Source organism: Gopherus evgoodei, chromosome 2, assembly GCF_007399415.2.
Source record: "Gopherus evgoodei ecotype Sinaloan lineage chromosome 2, rGopEvg1_v1.p, whole genome shotgun sequence".
Classification (NCBI taxonomy): Eukaryota; Metazoa; Chordata; order Testudines; family Testudinidae; genus Gopherus; species Gopherus evgoodei.
Genome location: NC_044323.1, coordinates 73,045,479 through 73,067,480, shown reverse-complemented (window position 1 = coordinate 73,067,480; position 22,002 = coordinate 73,045,479). Strand labels below are relative to the sequence as shown.

The 22,002-nt window shown below is 39.4% G+C and overlaps 1 protein-coding gene across 1 annotated transcript in view; it reads left to right on the top strand.

Annotated features, from left to right (window-relative positions):
- Positions 1 to 22,002, top strand: part of SLC4A7 (solute carrier family 4 member 7) — a 174,763-nt gene that overhangs the window by 128,459 nt on the left and 24,302 nt on the right. The window contains 9 exon segments of the mRNA XM_030550993.1: positions 773 to 888; positions 2,358 to 2,515; positions 4,197 to 4,284; positions 7,089 to 7,235; positions 8,469 to 8,572; positions 10,225 to 10,399; positions 13,197 to 13,330; positions 14,595 to 14,840; positions 16,251 to 16,356. Coding sequence (XP_030406853.1) covers positions 773 to 888; positions 2,358 to 2,515; positions 4,197 to 4,284; positions 7,089 to 7,235; positions 8,469 to 8,572; positions 10,225 to 10,399; positions 13,197 to 13,330; positions 14,595 to 14,840; positions 16,251 to 16,356 — 1,274 coding nt within the window.

Sequence of the window (22,002 nt, the reverse complement as noted above, 5' to 3'; positions counted from 1 at the left end):
TCAATTGGTATTCTATTGTTAGAAGTGCAATTGATCGCGATTAATTTTTTTAAGTTGCGATTAAATTTTTTGAGTTAATCACGAGTTAACTGCGATTAATTGACAGCCCTATAAAATATATGTCGCTGTGTCTGTACTAGATTGTTTCAAACAGAATGCCTAAATCATAGTCTAGCGGACCATAGCATAGATAGGGTAAACTGCCTTCAAACCAAGGTTAAGCTTCACTGATGTATATGATCATTTGCATAAGTTTACCCAGAGAGTTACACTAGTTTGACCACTAGTGTCTTGACCCTGATATGGTCAAAACCTGAGTCTCAGGTTTTTAATCAAATATCAACTTCAGATAATGTATTAAATTGTATGGTGGGTATGTTTTGTTTTTGTTTTGTTTTAATTCTAGGGCTTCTAATTTGACGTGTGGAACCTCTATCAGGTAGGTTCTGTACACAAGCATTGGTGGTGAGGATTAAATTTTTACATTTGTCCTCTTCCCCAAAAGTCACTCTAGTTTCTTTCTAAACTGTTTGTAAATGGCCACCATTAGGCAACATCTGATTTTAACTATTTTAAACCAACTTAATTGTTTTCCAGAATAAAATAACTTGTTTATGTTGAATTTGTGGTACTAATATGAGGCACTTTTGTTTATTAACCTGCACATTCGCTTTTAGCAAGCTGCCACATTGATTTCTTTCATAGTGTGTGTCTTGATTGGTCCAATTTCTGTGAACTCCATTTTGAAAATGTGTATTTTGTTTAAATATAGGGCTTCTAGCATCTCCGCAGTCAGCACCTGGAAATTTGGATGCTGGAAAAAGTGGAGATGTTAAAGGTAATGGAACAGGTGGAAGCAGAGAAAACAGCACTGTTGATTTCAGTAAGGTAAATGACATTACATATTTTCTCAATTATAGTAAGTAGGGCCATGTAACAGATGGTAGCCAAAACTGGTTGCTATTTCTGCCATAATTTGGGTTAACTACAGCAGTATCAGAATGCAGTATAGATTAAATTAATTAGCCATTAAATGTTTTGGCTACTTTTGCATACATCTGGATTTACTATTATTAGATAATTTGCCACTTCACATGTGCAGTATTTCATTAACTTGACATAAAAGCCACTGTACTTGCTGATTGAGCAATACATAATATTTTCAGGTCAGATACACTGCAAAAGTTTTTACAAAACAGGAGCATTCTGGGTGTTTTTTGCATATAAAATAGCTTAAGTTTTTGTGAATTTCTGTTTTTCTTATTTTAGAGACTTAAGGACCCCTTTTCAGAAAAAGGGCTTTTATGAATATTCTGTAAAAACCATGGAAATCTTAATAGTAAAGAGCATCAGTTGTGTTACTTCTGGAAGCAAACCTTGTGTACTACTGTTAACCTCTCCCATCTTCTGTAGCTTAAATGTTCTGGGCTATAGAATCACTTGTGGTTCTTACTACAAAATTCAACCTGTTCAGTGTAATCTGTACAGTAAAGATTGTAATAAACTGTTTGTCAAAAAAATGTTATAATTGTGCTGAAGCAAAGCTAATTTTACATAGTAGTTCTCATCTGATCATGGCAGGTGCCATTTATTCCTACTCTGTCACAGTTTTTATATTTTTGCTTGGCCCTGTCCTTCTGTACACCTGCCTTGTCTCCTGTTGGGCAGGAGTCAGCCTCCTGGCACTGTAGTTGTGGCACACTTGGTGTGGGACTCAAGAGGTCAGCTGTAAGTTTTCTAGATAACAACGTAACTAGTGTTAGTTTCTGTGCCTTTTGTGTAACTGTTTGTAAACTCAAGAGTTCATGTGCTGTACAGTTTTGTAATGTTCCTCTGTAATTATATGCAGAAATGTAAGTTTCTTTATTCTGTTTCAGCTGTTTATTTTTGTGATGAAAATTATATTAAAACTATTCAGTCCTTTAAAAATATTTAAAATAACATTTATAAAATGTTAAATAACTAAATTCTGGAAAACTGCGTATAATTACAGGAACTCTCCTTAGTTATTGTTTTGTCTATTTGCTGTCAAGTAATGTCACCTACCATAGAGAAAATATTTCTGTCCTGAGAAGTTACTGTGGAAAAGTGATTAGTAGCTGAAACGTTTTAGTAGTTATAACTTGTAATAATAAAAGAAATGTACTGATAAAATACTGCTGACAGACATATTTTATACACATCATATGCTTGTCTTTTCTGTTCCTGTACATGTAAATATTTCTTTTGCATTTATATTGTTTTCATCAAAACAAGAGTTGAACAGTCAATGCTCTTCTTAGTTTTTAAAAATTCTTTGTAGAATTATCAATAAGAATCGTAAAGAATTAAGCAATTGCTTCATCTCTATATAATAGGTTGATATGAACTTCATGAGGAAAATTCCCACAGGAGCGGAAGCATCAAATGTGTTGGTGGGAGAAGTAGATTTTTTGGAAAGACCAATCATTGCTTTTGTGAGACTGTCCCCTGCTGTGCTGCTTTCAGGTCTCACAGAGGTTCCTGTTCCTACACGGTAAAGAAATCCTTGAATAACATGCATTTACTCACACAATAAAGTAACAGCACTTCAGTGTTCAAGCAGAGCAGAGATCAGTTTAGATTATGAACTCATTGGGACAGTAACTGTCTTACTGTCTTAAATCTCTGTCTTGCATAGCAAGCAATTGTTGCAAATTTGTGTAATGAGGGCCATCTAAACCTCCTCCCAAAAGTTTAAAAAATAATAATTTGATGATATCTTTATAACTGTTTATGAAGTTTGAAATTGACAATCCAGGTGGGTTTGGGAAGGATGGATCTCAGAGCTCCTGGTCCTTTCTTACACCGTTTTAAACTGTGTGACTAAGGAGACATACATTCCTCCTCTCCCACATGTTAACATGACAATGGATATAATCCATTGAGTCTTGAAGTACACCTCTACCCTGATATTATGCTGTCCTTGGGAGCCAAAGAATCTTACTGCGTTTATAGGTGAAACTGCATTATATTGAACTTGCTTTGATCTGCTGGAGTGTGCGCTCCCCCCTCTCACCCCCGGGAGCACTGCTTTTTCACTTTATATCCGAATTCATGTTATATCGGGTCACGTTATATCGTGGTAGAGGTGTATGTGTACTCTGTGTAGAGTGCTCTATTGTGAAAACACAACTAGAGTGTGGGAAACTTATTTGATCATCTGATATCTAGAGTGCACATTCTAATATGTATTTACGTGTGAATACGGATGCTAGTTTTTGCAAATCTGATACCAAAGTGAAATACATTTCTTTTTCTAATGACTCGGAAGTACAAAGTGAAGGTTGGGTGTAATCCTTCTCTTCTCCAGTTGCTACCAATGGTATGGCTTTAAGGGAAAAATTTTCAGTACTTTGGTGTTTATCTCTGAGGATAAAATTCACCTTCACTGGCACAGGAAGTGTATGTTGGATCTGCCTGCACTAGTATTCTGAGGCCCCCAGGGGAGGGCAGGTTAATATTTTTGTTTGTAATTGAATGTGTCTGCTGGGACTTAATGTTGAAAGCAGTTTGATAAATTGAAAATTAAATACATTTGATAGACAGAAATGTGACTAATCTGATGATTATGTGAAATGATTTTCAAGATAATTTAAGAACTAATTTATGCTGCACACTGCCAGACACAGTAAGGCTAAATCATTTGATGCATGTTTTCACCAAATTCATTTAGAGCTACCATCAGAGAAAAAATATGTGCAGTGGGTTATTGTTGGAGAAGGGTAAAACCTGTGAATGTTCGGTTTGGTTTTATATCTAAAATGCAGTTGCAGTTTCTTCAAATAACTTGTCTGGAGATTTTCTTACAAGGACAGTGTGGAAAATTGAACTTAATGGCTTTCAGTATAAATATTACATACTACTAATCTTTACAATATTCTTCTAACTGAATTACCTGGTTTTGAAAATAGCTTTTTAAAAAACAGCAACACTGCTTTAATTTTTCACAGGAAATAGTTCCAAAATTACAGCAGTTTAAATCATTGTGTTATATTTGTGTAGCAAAAACATCTTTTTATCAATACCAAAATGATGAGCCTACAAATTATGAATTCTAATATTTGATATGAAGAAGTAGCCTCAGATTTGATTTGAGCAGTTGGCTTTTTATAAAAGGCTTAAGGTGAAATAACTCAGCTCTACTGGTCTCCTCTCCTATCTAACTTTTCCTGCAGGTTCTTGTTTCTGTTACTGGGTCCAGCTGGCAAGGCACCACAGTATCATGAAATCGGAAGATCAATAGCAACGCTTATGACTGATGATGCAAGTAGTATATATTTACAATCCATTGAAAGCAAACCTGAGTGTTGAATAAAAATTTGCATTGCAGAAGTCTGAAATCATGTTCTCACAGACTATGCTTAATGGAATCTCTTTACAACCTATAATTCACAGATACCTGGCACAGTCAAACTAACTTTATATAAAGAACAATGAAGAGAGAATCCGCAGAACCGAGGATGGATGTATAAATCAATTTAAATTTATCCCTTGCCTTTCTTGTAGAATGATCCCAAAAGTATTTACAGAAAGATATACAAGATAGATATATATCTCTTTAACCTACCACTTAAATGTGGCGACTTGTTTTATGAGTGATGGCAGCTGTTAAACAGTACATTGTAATGGTACACAGCAGTTCAGGACAGAAAATTAAGAATGTTGTATAAAACTCAAACACTGAATGGGTATTTTTAGATGAGCAGAATGTAATAGCCAAATTTGAAATTTTGCCAGACACTTGAATTAATACTTCTAGTCTTCTGTGAAGTGCTGTGAGGTCTTTAGAGAGAACTGGAGATTGGGATCTCATTTATTTCTCATTCAAAAGAAGACACCTCCCACAGCATATTTGGATATTATTTCTATACTGAATTCTTACTACTATTAGAGTAAGTTAACTGAAATGTTAGCATTTCTTTAGGTAACAACAATTTTTAACTTTTGAGTGTTAATCCAGAAATATTTCTAAAATTATCGTATTTAATTAGGGCTTCTAGTTTTAGGTGTGTATTTTTAGGAACATAATAGTTTACTGGGAATAAAAATGGACTTGATCAGTGTTTAGCAAATGAATTTTATAAAACATTTAATATAGAATATTTAAAAATTCCAAAATTACATAATTTTTTTCTCCCTCTGAAGACCTGCATTTCTGGGGATTAACTTCCAATACATATAGCAGCTCTTTAGGTTCTGCCTTTGCAAACAATTTCTAATACAAACTAAACATATCACTTTTAATGGGTAAAATGCCACTAAAGGAAAAGTGTGATAGGGCCTAATTTTAAAAAAAAAAATCTGTTTATCTTGAAACCAAAAACTCCAAGTTAAGATGGTCACTCATCAGTTTGTGAAACTGAATATAGTCTGAGATTCTTTTGCAAAAGCAAAAGTTTAAGGAGAGTGTGATTTGGCTCTCTATTTTCTACATTTGTAAGACACCACCCAGAATACATAAAATTTAAGGACACATAGTGGATGAAGTTCCTGAATTAAGCAGTATGCATATTTTGACATTGAATTAGTTTTAAATAGCTTGAACATATTACTTCAGGAGTGGCATACACAGCTGACTGTGGTGCATTGAACTGTTACTGAATCAGAGTTCAGTAATTGTAAATCTAATTTGATTTATTGAATGTTGTGAGGATGAGGTATTTAATATTTACAAATATTTAATGAATTAATCCTCACAATATCCCCAGGATGTCTGAAATGTATAATCCCTATTTTGTACATAGGAAAACTGTTTGTTTGAAAGGGGAAGCTTGGGGGAGTGGGGGTTCCCAGATGCAGGGGGGAGCGGGGTGAGTCTCAGCGGGGGTGGGAAGAGTTGGATGTAGGGGCATCTGGATGCATGCGGGTTGGGCGGAGAGGGGGAGCAGCTACCTGTACAGTGACCCCTCCCCCAGCCTGCACACCCAGAACCCCCCACATTGAGCCCCTTCCACGTCAGGAGCCTCCTGTACCCAGAACTCCTCCTTCCACTGAGCCCCCCAAATTCCCATCCCTGCTGAGCCTCACTCACTGCATCAAGAGCTCCCCACCCCACTGAGCCCCAACCAGCTGCACCCTGACCCCCCACCCCACCAAGTCCCACTCCCCCAATCCCTCCCCCACCCCACTAAGCCCTAACTACCTTCACCTGGACTCCCTGCAGAGTCCCTTTTCCCCTGTACCCAGAATGCCGCACTGAGCCCCTGTACATGCAGATTTCCCCCCTGCACCCAGACCCCTCACTGAGCTGCCCATATCCAATTGTGCCATACACAACTCTTGAGGGAGTTCTGCACCAAAAAAATTAAAATTCTGCAAAGTTTTGCATATTTTAATTGTCAAAATAACACAGAAACACAGTAACAAAATAATCACACCATTTTCATTTTGGTAACTTATTTCAAAATACTTGTCAGCAAATAATAGAAAATGATGTGTTTATATTGTGTTATTTTGACATATAAAATATGCAGAAGTTTGCAGAATTTTAAAATATTGTACACAGAATTTTTAATTTTTTGGAGCAGAATTTTTAATTTTTTGGTACAGAATTCCCGCGGGAATATGTTCTTGTTTCTGTAATCCTCTCTGCATCTCTATTATTTGTTTGCCATCATTTTGTAAAATATAAATTGAGACATCTGTCTGTGCAGTAAAATGCTGAGAGAAATGCAAAAAGTAATCAGCACAAGTACTGTAAAGAAAAGATGGATTTTTGGATGTTTTGATTAAATAAACTACAGTCTTGTTTATAACATACCCAAGAACACTTCAAAAGTATTTAGAACCATATTTACATATGTACATGCACAAGGTTAGGAATGCAAGCACTCATGCACACACGTGAAAGAATTTGCATGTGCAAAACCCACCAACTACATACACAGTTGTTAATATTTGAAAAAGGCTTGTACAAACCTATTAATATCCAAAATTGCAACTGCACAGGTAAAAGCCTAGTTGAGACCCATGGAAAATTTGCCTATGACTTCTTTACTCAAGTGTCCCTCTAAGGGGTTGCTCTTACCCAGCATTCATTTTTGTGTGGATTTTTTTTCCCAATAAAGGTTTTCCATGATGTTGCTTATAAAGCTAAAGACCGTAATGATCTGTTATCAGGAATAGATGAATTTTTAGACCAAGTGACTGTCCTGCCTCCAGGAGAGTGGGATCCGTCTATACGCATTGAACCACCAAAAAGTGTTCCTTCCCAGGTGAGAGCTTTGACAGTATTATAGTCTGTGATTTGTTTCTAAAATACATTACCCAATGCAATCCAAAACTTATTATAATATATTAATATTTATTAGAGCAACAGTACCCTCCTCCCCTGTTAAATAACACTGGTTGTATTACCTTAACTTGTTTATCTGTTCCCTCTGTTTTTGTTTGAAATCAGTTTGCTAATTTCTCTAATCATGAAATGCACTTTTGACTTTTTTATGAGTGACTTTTGAGTGTTCCTCTGAAATTGTATATTTTGTTATATTTATAATAAGTTCTGTTATGAGAAACTAATGTTTATAAATTAGACTTGCAGTTTTTTCAAAGGAAAATGGAAACAGTAAATACAAATTTAAGTATGGGAAATTGGGTTAGGAAATGAAAACTCTGTAAATTATATGTGAAAAATAAAAATGGATAATATTAATGCATTATGCTATGTTTAGAATGAGAATTTGAATCCCAAACATGGTCTTCTGCTTGTTGTTCTAAAGAGTGTTTTGTGCTGCTATTATGCTGCACCACACAGGCGTCTTAGGGTGGGAAATTGTGCTTTTGGAGGGCTGGTTGTATACTCTGTCAGGTGGTAACAATCTTGGAGAGGTTTAAAGAGGAGGATAAATTTTAAAGGGGGGGAATGTAGCTTATTTAACAAGTAATGTGAAGTTAAAACCTTGGGCTCCTTGCAGCCTGGGTTTTGGTTTCCAAAGAAAGTAGGTATGAGTTAGACAAAGGAAATCTGTGGTATTTGTGTGCTGTTGGTGGACCTTGCTGAGTATAAGGAGCTAAGTTTTTACATTTCCATATAAAAAAGCAAAACTGTCTGCGCAATGAGGTACATTTGTGTTTACATTACCATGTGTATGCACACATGATATAGCATATATGTAATCAGTGTATAATACATACATAATTTTTGGATATACACAATTCAGGTATAATAGTTATATCTTGCCATTAAAATGTATTGTTAATTGAGCTATGAATTTACTCCTCAGAGGCCATGTGACCCAGGAAAGTGTATTCAGAGATACTATTGCCTTTTGGGAATTTTATTTACTAGTATAATCCATATCATGTTGTACATTTGTATTGTAAATATTTATAAAATACCTTGTATTAAAATTTGATTTTGGAAGTATTGGGCCTTTGCAAACTTTTCCTGACCAGAGGCTTTTTGATAAAGCCCAAAGTAAAATTTTTTATATACTTTCCTTACATAGGAGAAAAGAAAGATACCTAAATTTCCAAATGGATCTACTTCTACAGGAGAGATTCTCAAACAGGAGAGCCATCATGCTGGACCTGAGCTACGGAGGACTGGAAGGTGGGTTTGCTTACCTAAATACTAGTCATCACAAAAAAAATAAGCAATAAATTATTAATATGATTACCATTTTGTAGAATGATATATTTAAATATTTTAAATTCATGGTAAAACCCATCCTTTTTCCTTTTCAAGTGATTGGTTCTTGCCTATGATTGTTGTCCTGCTTAAAGCATTATCAACCCTGTGGCAATATTTCTCAACACACTTGTGAAGTATTTCATAGTATGAGGATGCCTCCTTTAACTGACTAAATTTTCAAAATATACTTTTAATTTTAAAGCTATTATAAAGCATGCATTTATCATGAGTGTAGCAGCAATTTGGAAATTGTCTATATTGGGCTAGATATTCAAAATATTGCATAGGTACATATCAATGTCTAAACTATTTTCTAGATCCCACAGAAGAACATTTAAAAGAAGAGGTCAGTCTTTTTATATGCAGCATCATATAACAAGATTCATAGCTTCCAAAGACCAATGGAATATGGGCAAAGTAGTGATTTTTAGACCTGTAAAAAATTCAAAGAAAACTCTTGTAGATGAGTTGCATTTCTTGTCTGGAAATCTTAGTAAACTTAAATCCTTGGCTAAAAATTTGGATTTCCTACAAATTAGAAAAACAACTTGCAAGACTTAACCAATCTTAATCTTCACTAAAATTCTATTGCAGGTTTGGATCAGCTGCAAAAAAACTATAGAGGTTCAAGAGTTAATATCCCACAGGCAAATAACTTTTCAACATCATGAATTTAGTGATACTTTTCCAGAGAGAACCTATCACCATATGAGCTGACTGTTTTCAGCTCCACTATTATGCACTGTTTCAGAGGTGGGCAATCTACAGCCCGCAGGCTGTTTTAAGCCAGCCCGCGAGCTCTCACTGGGGAGTGGGGTCTGGGGCTTGCCCTGCTTCAGCAATCCAACTGGGAAGCAGGGTTGGGGGCCGCAGCATGTGGCTCCCGGGGGCCGTGGCATGGACCCACTGCGACTCCTACGCGCTCTAGTGGCCCCCTCCGGCACTCCAGTGGGTGCAGAGCCACCTGGCCGCGCCAGCACGTAGGAGCAGGAGAAGCGGCATGCCACTGCTTCTGGGAGCTGCTTGAAGTAAGTGCTGCTACGAGCTTGCACGCCTCATTTCTGGCCCCCAACCAGAGCCCTCTTTCCCTCCCGTACCCCAACCCCAATTTTGTGAGCATTCATGACCCGCCATACAATTTCTATTTCCAAATGTGGCCCTCGGACCAAAACGTTTCTCCACCCCTGTCCTAGAAGCTGGATTTTTAAATATTCTTTGTGCTTATTATGTGTTCTGATGACCACTTCATTCAGATATGAGCTTCTTAAAACATTGTTTGGGCAGAATGATTTGCCAAGATCTTTTCAGTGTCTAGCCCATTATATGCAAAATAGCTAGCCAGCATTTTAAAGTATATGGTTAAATATAAACCACATAATTTTTGTATACAATTAACTGGATTGGAATTGACTAAATTAGTTTGTTTTAATCTGTGTTGTATTTTAAATTGGATTATGAAATTGTTAACTTTGTGCTGGCAATCGGCATTGGCAGTCTTGTGTAGCCCATAGTTTTAAACTAGCTAGAATCCTTTAGTGTACAGTTTGACGAGTTTCATCTCACCTATTTAGGCTTTTTGGTGGTTTGATACTTGACATCAAAAGGAAAGCACCTTTTTTCTTGAGTGACTTCAAGGATGCATTAAGCCTGCAGTGCCTGGCCTCGATTCTTTTCCTATACTGTGCCTGTATGTCTCCTGTAATCACTTTTGGAGGGCTCCTGGGAGAAGCTACAGAAGGCAGAATAGTGAGTACAAAGAATGGTAGTGGCCAGGCTTTTAGATCTTCAGAGGCAAGTGACTGTGTGCATTTGTCTCATTTATTCATACTTTTATTTGAAGAGTTTATCCGCAGCACTTGATTAGCCTGCCCCAAAGCAGACATTCCCCAACAGGTAATTGCTGTGGAAAATGTGAACAGGAGAGGATGCACAGTTAAGGTAAAAATGTTTATCCTGCCTTCCTGGGTGAGTGGCTTCATGAATTCAAAAAGAGCTTTCATTGCCTTTTTGGAAAGGAACAATAGAATTGATTCAAAAAATGTAAGCGCTAAAGCTGCACCATCCCAGTAGGCCTACTTAGGATAAGTCAGAGGCTCAAGGTGAATAGCTGACCAAGCTTAATGGCCTTGAGTAGTAGGCCTGTGTGGATGATAATGCTGATGATGCATTGGCAGAGGAAGCAGAATTATATATTTAAACCATGGACAAAATATAAATGTATATTACTTTTATATTCTTAATAAGAGGAGATAACCAAGGTTTATAGACAGAAAATACTCTTCATTTTAAACCTTAACAAATTTGGCTATAGAGAAATATCTTTTTAATCTTGGTAATGCCATATTGGATAGTATGCAGACTATAGACATTTTAACTAAATTACTTACTAGGGCTTTGCAATTTTCATAAAGGGGGAAATGGTCACATCCACTATTGTATAAAGTCAGTGTTTCAGTCTGAATTAGCCAATGGCTGTTAATTAAAATCATTTATGAAGTGTATTTTCTATTTCTAAATTTGTTGTGAAAATGACTTTTTTCTTTCAGGGAAAATGTAAGGATGTATTCAAATTTTTCCTTAAAACATCTTAGGATTTTGATTATACTTGTATTGAAAGTACAAGAAAACTCCATGTTGCTTTTCAGAGCACACCTTTAAACATGAATTGTAGTACTTACTTATTTAACTGGACTTTATTTATTTTTTTGCAAAGAAGGCCTGTGACTTGAATATATCCTTATTAACATGAGAGTTTTAACAAGCTGGTTGCTGTACAAAATCTACTTCCAGAAAAAAATTATATTGTTGTACTGTACCATAATTTTATTACTCCAGATTTAGGAAGTATATTTTCAGGCAGTTGGCATAAAAACATTAGCATGGTTTGTACATGTACCTTGTATGCATAACTTTAGAAAATGTGCTCCTTTTTAAGATTTGATTTTAAATGCTTTCTTTTTTTTTAGCTGTCTGGGATTATTTGTGGGCTTGTTCCTGCCTTCAGATACTTTGGTGTGCATCAATTAATATAATAAATTAGTTACTGCACACGTATGTTGAAGCACAGTAGCTGACTTTGTAAGGTACAAAGTTTGTGTTCAAACCCCTCCCTCACATTCCCAGAGAATGTCACCTTCACAGTACTCCCTGTCCCTGCCACCATCGTGATTCAGAGCCCAAAGTTAATGCTTTGACTGAACTAAAATGCTAGTTTGAGGCTAACATTTGATCAATAGGCCAAATTGATATATTTTCTTTTTATGTGTAGCATGCAAAATTCCTTTTATTGTCCCAATTCAGCAATTCACAGCCCAGGTTTAAGTGCTTTGTTGAATTGAGGCTTAAATCATGTTTGCTTAGTTTTAGCTTTCTCAGGCATGAATAATTACCGAATAGGAATTTTTTTAAAAGTGCAAGTCAACGTTATTGTCAAACTCATGTCTTTTCATAGGTTTTTTTTGACTGGCTTAGGTAATTTTTAAAAACTTAAACAATGTTTTAGGTCCAAAGCTCTGCTTTTTCTCTTTTGTAGTGGTTTATAACTTTTTATTTATTTATTTTAAGAGGAAAGTGTTTTAGTAAAGCTTGTAATTCAAGGACAAAAACAAATAAATGTAACTCTCCACCGATACAACACGGTCCTCCGGAGCCAAAAATCCCTACCGCGTTATAGGTGAAACCCCATTTTATCAGGGTAGTGGCGGCAGGGCTCCAGTGGTGATTTAAAGAGCCTGGGACTCTGGCCGCGGGGAGCCCCAGGCCCTTTAAATCGCCACCCAAACCCCGCTGCTGGAGCCCAGGGAGTAGCAGTGGCAGGGCTCCAGCAGTGATATAAAGGGCCTGGGGCTCGCTGCAGCAGCCAGAGCCCTGGGTCCTTTAAAGCGCCGCCCAAGCCCCGCCGCCGGAGCCCCAGGGTTACTACACTATATGCGAACCCATGTTATATGTGGTCACGTTATATTAGGGTAGAGGTGTAGTTTACCCTAACAAAGAGAAATGCATTACCAGGTGGGATGTTGGCTTACTACTCCATCTTTTCATTGTCATGTATATGTAAACCATTATTGTTCAGTAACACCCAGTCACAGTTTTTCTTTTGTAATGCTTGGTTGACTGGTGCAGGTTTGATATAGCACACTGTATTAAGTTTTCGTAAAGATATACTGCAATATCTTCTTTCTTACAGAGAAAGACCGTTTTTCTCTTTAACTATATTTTGATAGACCTTGTGTTTGTTAAAATTGTTGGTGTGTGCTTTTTTCCTTAGCCTTCAGAATGAATAACTTGTTCTTATGGGTATGGATAGCTTTACAGTTGTTCAAGAGTGAAGCATTCCAAATCTTTTGACCATGATACTGTTATTTCAGTGCTGTGTTAAGTTATTTATGTGTATAAAGCATCAATATCAATATTGATTTTACTGTTTTCATTCCTAACTTTATTTCTAAGTTGGTGATTTATAAAATTGTACGTGTGAAAACACTGGTGACAAATATTAACCATAAATGCAATATGTCATAGCAATTTTTTTCCCTCCAAACAGAGTGCAATAGAGTCTCTCTTTGGAGCCTCATTAACTGGGATAGCCTATTCACTGTTTGCTGGGCAACCTCTTACAATACTGGGGAGCACCGGACCAGTTCTAGTATTTGAAAAAATATTATTTAAATTCTGCAAGTAAGTAATATTTACATTGATTTGATACATTTTCTGAACTTAAAGGTAACTCAGACTTCCTGATAGATTTGTAGTAGTTGAAAGCGGAAATCTGCAAGTAGGCATGGACTGAAACCAGAATTTACATTTTAGTTGGGCTGCTTTTTAATTCTCAGATGCGAACCTGGTTTTGTGACTTCGCGTTGGGTTGGATCAAAAGCCAGAAGAAATCTGCCCTTAGCTCTGGTGACTATAATTTTGCAATAACAACACACAAGATCTTGGCATTGTCATATGTCAATCTGCACTCTAGTTTTGATTTGGCCAAAAATCTAAGTCTTGAACCTTGCCTTGAATTTTATCTAGATCCAGATACTGTTTCTATCCCATCTCTAATACAAATATAAATAGATTAAACATTACTTTTGGAATTACAAATAATTTGATACATAGTCTATATCAGATTTGTAAATTTAACTACTTGTGTGTTTTAAAATTGCAACAATCTTAGATGAAAGAAAAGAGGAGGATCACCATTTCCTTGTGGAAGTCTTGTGTTGTGTTGTTTTTATATTTTCTTGATGGTGTATATGTATCTGTATAAGTTCTTGTTCACTTTCAACCGTAGTGTTTCACAGCATTAGTTTTTTCTTTGATCTTCTAGAACAGTTCAGATATGTCGATTGTGGTTCCTCCCAACCAGCAAATTAAAAAAGAACACTTATGACCTTAGATCTTAGCGCTGACCTTTAGCTCTTAGATTACAGCATGTAGAGACCACTGACCCAGGCATGCTGCTGCTAGAGGAGAAAACAGGAGTTGGAGGATTTAAAGAAGCTCTGTGCCATTCTGATGTGAGGCACTGTTGATTCCAGCAAGGAAACCCGGATTTGAGTCCTGTGCCAGAAGAAGTCAGATAATAACTCAGCAAAGAATTACCAGACCTTTCTGCCTAAATTGCAATAGTGACTTTGAAGCTGACAGGGAACTCTGAGGGTGGAGAGGGGGTTCATATGCCCCCAAACTATGTAACTGCTTGTTTGATCCCAGCACCCCCTCTCCTTAGTAGCAGGTCCAGCCCCCTCAGCATGAGGAAAGAAGTAGAGTCCCAGTTCTGCTTCTGCCTCAAACAAAGGCTGCATTCAGGTCAGGATAAGGAAGCATCAAGAGAGTACAAGTGCAGGGACAAAAATTTGTCTTACCTTTTTTTTTCAAGATGGAATGATTTACCATTTCAGTAGCCTTAAAGTTTTACTGAACACCTGTATTTTCTTTTTTCAAACAGGGATTATGGACTTTCTTATCTTTCCTTGCGAACCAGCATTGGTCTGTGGACTTCATTTTTATGCATAGTATTAGTAGCAACTGATGCAAGCAGCCTTGTGTGTTACATCACTCGATTTACTGAGGAGGCTTTTGCAGCACTCATTTGCATCATATTTATCTATGAAGCATTGGAAAAGCTTTTTCATTTGGGAGAACTGTATGCCTTCAATATGCACAATGACCTGGATAAACTGACTTTATATTCGTAAGTGTCAGGTTTTTTACCTTTTTTATACCAGGATAATACCAATGGAACACCTTACAGTCCATTAGTAAAATTTTTGAATGTATAAATGTAAGTGTGGTATAAATTACATATAATCTCTACTAAATGTTTAAACATGTTGGGCCAAGCCGTGCTCTGTTATACCAGTCTGAATAGTTATGCTGATGTAAATCTCCACTAACCAAAGATCAGTTTGTTTTGCTGGACACCTGATATGGTGTAGTAAATCTTAAAACCTTAAAATAATATATGTACATTTATGAGAAAACAGTTTTGTTAACCGAAATATTTTGTACTGTAAGAAGTTTTCAATAATGCAAATAATGATACAGACTAAATTTATACAATAAGGATGAAACTTTTGTACCTTCTGATATTTTTTTATTCACCTTCTGTCTTTAGATGCAGTCACAAGATGTACATTTTTTTTATTTTTACTTGTTATGTTTGATTTTCAGGCTTGGGTTCACTGGAAAACTATTCCTTTAAGCCTGTCAAATAGTTCAACTGTCTTCTTGCCTGTCTCTGGTTATTGCCTGTTTCTGCCCAACCCATTAAAACCCACAATAGCTACATGAGCAGGTTCTTTTATGGAGTGCCAGTATCCCAAAATGCATTTCACTTGCAAATAAATATGCTAATATAAAGTGCAATTCAAGCATAAAATTCATGTTCATGGCCTCAGATTTTTTAATTCTGTTAAAGGGATGCTGTCAACCTGAACGTTTTAAGATAATTTTCTTTTCAGATTAAGTGCTCTATGATGTCCTACTTCTTTAAAAATTGTTACGGGGTTTTTCTGCTACCTACTTGATGTTTATAAGGGTCTTTACAACAATGGCGAAATGTAATGACTGAACAGGTTAAAAAGTGAAACTGACTCTGCCCAAAGTCTGTCAAATGTACAGTGTAAACCAGCTAGGAAAAACAGTTATATTCATTATATTAGGCACCAAGTTCTAGAAACAAATGTGGTTTCTTCCTCTCAAATTTATGGTGTCCATTTTATAGGGAAATTTTTGACGGGCACCTGCTACCTGTTTCTGGAGAGACCTCTGCTTTATGCAGTTTTGAAGGAATTTATTGTGTTAGAATTTGAGAGGAAAATATATGGAACACTTTTTCCTGGAACTCTTCAGAAAATATTTCTAATAGTTCTTTTTAATAAAGCCACTTTCTTATCTCATGTATTTCACTGCACATAATGAGGAGACTTGTACTCTATCATCTTTTTGTAGTAGTTTGGGATAGAATTTATTGCAGCCACTTTAACTTTTTGCAACTGTAAATAGCTTAAAATTGCAGCATTGTGTTATGAGTTTAAACGTTCCAAAGCAAACTGAAACAAGAATGAAAAGCTCTTCAATGATACTTAATTTTACTTTTCAGATGTGTGTGTTCTGAGCCTCAGAACCCTAGCAATGAAACTTTACAAATGTGGCTGAAGACCAATACATCCGTGGATACTATAACATGGACTAACCTCACAGTTTCTGTGAGTAACTCAAAAAACAAAACAAAACACTGTGCCTTGTTTCATCCCCCAGTTGAACCTGGATCAGCTTCTTTACAATTCTATATATGCTTAACACTAGGGGAGAATTGAAAAGATGAAATAATATTTTCTCCCTTTTGAGTAGGTGAATGCCTTCTTTTTGTGTTATGAGCCATGGCAGTAATTTTCAGTTTCACAATAAGGGCTTGATCTAAATCTTAAATATTTATCCATGCATGCCTCTGTATTTGGCAGGCTGGGCCAAGTTCTTTTAGAGGCTTGGTGATTATTTTGGTATTAATTGGTAACTGTTTTGCTGTATTAATATGGTATCTTAGAAACATTCATTTTTAATAAAATATGAGGCCTTGATTCAGCAGAAGATTTGTGTATGTGCTTAAGATTCATTGACTTCAGTGGACTTAAGTACATGGGTAAAGTTAAGCATGTACTTAAGTGCTTTGCTAAATTAGGGCCTTGAAAATTGTATACAGTATGTTTGAGGATCATTTTTGGTTCAGGACTGAGGGAGATGTAAAGATAAGTCTTCAATTGTAATACTCTATGCTAAGACCAAAAGTAAATACAAGTTTAAAAAAAAAATGTAGGAATTATCCAGAGTCCTAAAAGATAGTATCAGAATGTTCTCTGGTTTTCTATTACATAAGCAACCAACTCTGAAATTTTCCCCCTGATCTTCCCCAGACACCTTTGGTCTAGGATAGAAACAAAATTAACAATGTAAGATTTGCTTCCAAACTTCTTCAACTTTAAAAGCATATGATGAGAGCATTTGGTGCATGATCCCTACCCCCCTTAAGTCTTGGGGTAACTAATCTATGTAGAAAGCTTCAATATAGACTTTGTGCTTTAAAAAATAAAAACTAAAATTCTTCGAGTGTTTGCTCACATCGATTCCATTCTAGGTGTGCATAAACCTAAGTGCATGGTCATCAGATATTTTTGCCTTAGTGGTACCTGTAGGGCCAGCTATCGCACCTCCTTGAGTGCGGAGCTCAAGCGTCGGTATATCAGGTGCCGCTGGCACTACTCATTTTGGAGATGCGTTCAAGAACAATGCCCCAGTCAACTTCTCGGGCCCACCTTGTTTTTTCCTCGATTGTCTTCACCCTACCGGTTGGCCTGTTGCAGGTCACCTCAGACCATTGGGTGCTGGACATAGTATCTCGGGGCCACCTGTCCCTCCCACCTACCCCCCCTTCCTCATCCCCATCCTTCTTCAGGGACCCTTCTCACTAGCAACTCCTCATTCAAGAGGTTGAGAACCTCCTGTGCCTGGGGGTGGTGGAGGAGGTCCCTGGGGACATGAAAGGAAAAGGGTTCTATTCCCAGTACTTCCTAATTCCGAAGGCAAAAGGAGGCCTCAGACCCATCCTAGACCTGCGTTGTTTCAACAAGTCTCTCAAAAAATTGAAGTCTTGCGTGGCGTCCCTGGCTTCCGCCATCCCCTCCTTGGATCCAGGAGACTGGTACTCAACCCTCAACTTAAACAACACTTATTTCCATATTTCCAGGTAACAGATACATCCTCTTTTTCATAGTTGGCTGACACCATTTTCAATTCATGGTGCTGCCCTTTGGCCTCTCATCAGCCTCAAGGGTGTTCACAAAGTGTATGGCGCCAGTGGCTGCTTACCTGAGACATCGAGGGGTCCAGGTCTTCCCGTATCTCAACGACTGGCTCATCAAGGGCAGAATCTCGGGAGCATGTGCAAAGAAGCCTTGATCTGATGTGTTCCACCTGCCGCCACTTGGGCCTGTTGATTTCCCAGGGTTACATGCTACAATGCATCGCACCCCTTCCCTCCCACCCTGCTCCCTCGGATGGCAAGGGGGAATCCTTCACATTTACTTCTGCTACAGCAGGAAGTGATTTGGCTCCTCAGCTTGGGAGCTGTGGAGAAGGTTCCGTGGGAAAAAGTTTTACTCTTGTTACTTCCTGGATCTGCGAGATCTCAATTGGTTCATGGCAAAATGCCGGTGCTGCATGGTCTCTCTGGCACGTATCATATCTGCTCTGGACCCTGGCAACTGATATGCGGCCCTGGACCTTCAGGACGCATACTTCCATATCCATATATTTGAAGGGCACGGATGCTTCCTCTGTTTCCTAGTGGGACAGGACCACTACCAATTTTTGGTCCTTCTGTTTGGCCTGTCCAGTGCGCCCAGGGTATTCACAAAGTGTATGGCAGTAGTGGCGGCCTACCTCAGACACCGAGGGGTACAGATATTCCCCTACCTCGACGACTGCTGCTCAAGGACAGCTCGTGGTCCCAGGTACAGAACCATGAGGGGTCAACCAATCTTCACCCAGAGGCTTTCCCAGTGGGTACATCGTGCATCCACACATGCTACGACCTAGCAGGGGTTCCTGCACCACCTATCATAAGGGCTCACTCGACAAGGGCTCAGGCCTCGTCGGCGGCCTTTGTGGCCCATGTCCCTATCCAGGACATCTGTAAAGCTGCTACCTGGTCCTCAGTTCACACATTCACATTGCACTATGCGATCATCTTCCACACCAGGGATGACGTTGGTTTCGGTAGGGCTTTGCTTTAGCCAGGGAGTCTGTGAACTCCTACCCACCTCCATCAGACATAGCTTGCAGTCACCTACTGTGGAATACACATGAGGAAGCACTCGAAGAAGAAAGGACAGTTATCCGCCCTCCTTCCCCTCTGTTGGAGTTGGTCCAGTAAGAAGAAACTGAGGGTGAAGGGAGCATGCTATACAGTTGCCGCTCAAGTGGTTGCAGCAGCCCTTCTACAGGTACTGCTGAGGGAAAAACTTCCGGCACCAGTGCACGTGGCGAGCGCACACACCTACTGTTTAATAGACATGAGCAACACATCTCGAAGAATGCCAGTTATGGAACAGGTAACTGTTCTTTCCCTTTTCAACCCTGTTACCATCGTTTACCCTTGTATCCGATGCCTCAGACCTGGGCTGGGGAGCTCACCTGGGCAAGCTAAGCACCCAGGGCTGCTGGTTGCAGGACAATGTGGTCCTCCATATCAATGTCAGGGAGCTCAGAGAAGTTTGCCTGGCTTTCCAGGCTTTCTTGCCCCACCTGAAGGGCAAGGTGGTGCAGATCCTGACGGACAATACTGCCTCAATGTATTACATCAATGGGCAGGGCTGTGCCAAGTCTTCAACCCTTTGTCAGGAAGCTCTCCACCTTTGACATTTTTGTGTGTGGCGTGCCATTCATCTGGTAGCCACAAACCTGTCTGGAACCAGGAACATCTTAGCAGATCACCTCAGCAGGACCTTCTCATCTTGTCACGATTGGTCGCTCCATCTGGAGGCAGTCAGCATAATCCCCCAGAGGTGGGGGACTCCCCAGATGTACCTGTTCTCATCCAGACAGAACAGAACGAGCCACGTGTTCCGTAGGTTCCAGGGGATGGAGAGGGGCTCCCTATCTCATTGCATGGTCGGGAGTGATGAGGTATGCATTCTCATCTGTGATGTTGATTCACAGGGCGAAGATCAGGCAAGGCAGGGCGAAAATTATCCTAAAACACCCCATGTGGCCTTGCCAGCACTGGTTTGGCACATTGTTGAGCCCCTTTGGCCTGATCTGCTGTCTCAAAACCATGGTAGCCTTTTGCACCCAGACCTGGCAGTGCTGCACTTGGCGATTTGGCTGCTGCATGGCTAAGTGTGGACCAATGGGCATGCTTGGACCATGTTCAGCAGGTTTTGCTGGGTAGCAGGAAACCCTCCAGCAACGCGACTTACCTGGCCAAATGGAAAAGGTTCATGTTTCTGGGCTTTGGAGCAGCGTATATGGGCTGAGCAGGCCCCACTACTAGAGATCCTGGATTATCTGCTGCACTTCAGGCTCCAAGTTTTGTCCCTATCAATAATCAAGGTCCACTTGGCCGCAATATTGGCTTTCCACCATCTGTTCCCAGGCCGGTTGCTCTTCGCTCACAACATGACGGTTTGGTTGGTGAAAGGCCTGGAACATCTCTACCCACACGTCCGGAATCACATCCCTCCCTGAGACCTGAATCTCTTGTTATCAAGGCTCATGGAGCCTCCCTTTGAGCCTCTGGCTTCCTGCTCTCTCCTTTTTCTCTCCTGGAAGTTTGCATTCCTGGTCGCAATAACATCTGCCCACAGGGTGTCTACTTCAGAACCACCCTGTATGTTCTTCTACAAGGATAAGGTCCAGTTACGACTGCACCTAACGTTTCTGCCCAAGGTAGTTTCCCAGTTTCATACTGGCCAGGACATATATTTACCTGTTTTTTTCCCGAAATCTCATATGTCAGATGGGGAGCGCAGGCTACACAGCCTGGATATCAGGAGGGTGCTGGCCTTCTACATAGATAGAACAAAGCCATTCAATAAGTCTACTCAGTTGTTCGTTGTGCTGGCAGACAGAATGTCTGCTCAGGATTTCATCCTGGATCACAGCCTGCATCTGCCACTGCGATGAGCCGGCTGAGGTGCCTCTGCCGACATCGTGATGGCACATTCGACTAGGGCACAAGTGTTGTCAGTGGCCTTCCTGGCACAGGTACCAGTCCAAGAGATCTATAGGGCTGCTACTTGGTCGTCTGTTCACATGTTCGCATCTCCTTATGCACTTACCCAGCAAGCTCATGACGATGCTGGCTTTAACAGAGCAGTGCTGCATGCTGCAAGACAGTGAAGTCTAAACCCACCTTCATGGACACTGCTTGTGAGTCACCTAGAATGGAATTGACATGAGCAAGCACTCGAAGAAGAAAAAATGATTACCCACCTTCTTCTTCTGTTCTTTGAGATGTGTTGCTTATGTCCATTCCATTACCTGCCCTCCTGCCCCTCTGTCGGAGTTGTCATCAAGAAAGAACTGAGAAGGCGGAGGGTCGGCAGAGCCTGATATACTGACGCATGAGCGCGGCATTCAAGAGGGTGCCAGAGCTGGCCTTACAGATACTGCTAGGGCAAAAATCTCCAACCACACATGTGGGCACGCACATAACTAGAATGGAATGGAGTAAGCAACACATCTCGAAGAACAACAGTCATGAAGATGGTGGGTAACCATTTTCAGTATGTTTGTAGGATTTTTTAGAAAATGCATATGTTGAAGGAAGAGCTATAGAACGAAGTTTTACAATAGGTGAGCATGACCTGAATAAAGAAGGAACTGTTTGCTTGAATTCAGCTGAGGAAATACAAAAATTAAGTTAGGGAAAAATACTAAGATTTTCTTAATGATAGAATGTGACAGTAAAAATGTTTAAGTCAATGGTGGGCAACCTGCGGCCCACAGGCCGCACATGGCTCATCAGGGTAATCCACTGGCGGGCCACGAGACAGTTCATTTATTGACTGACCGCAGGAACAGCCACTCTCAGTGGCCGTGGTCTGCCATTCCCTGCCAATGGGAGTTGCGGGAAGCGGTGGCCAGCACATCCCTGTGGCCTGCAGCACTTCCCGCCGCTCCCATTGGCTGAGAAAAGCAAACTGCAGCCACTGGGAGCTGCTCGCAGCCGTGCATGTGGACGGTCAATGTAAACGAACTGTCTTGCGGCCCCCAGCGGATTATCCTGACGAGCTGCAGGTTGCCCACCACTGTTTTAAGTTGTTAGTTACAGTATGGAACTCGGGGAAACTTGC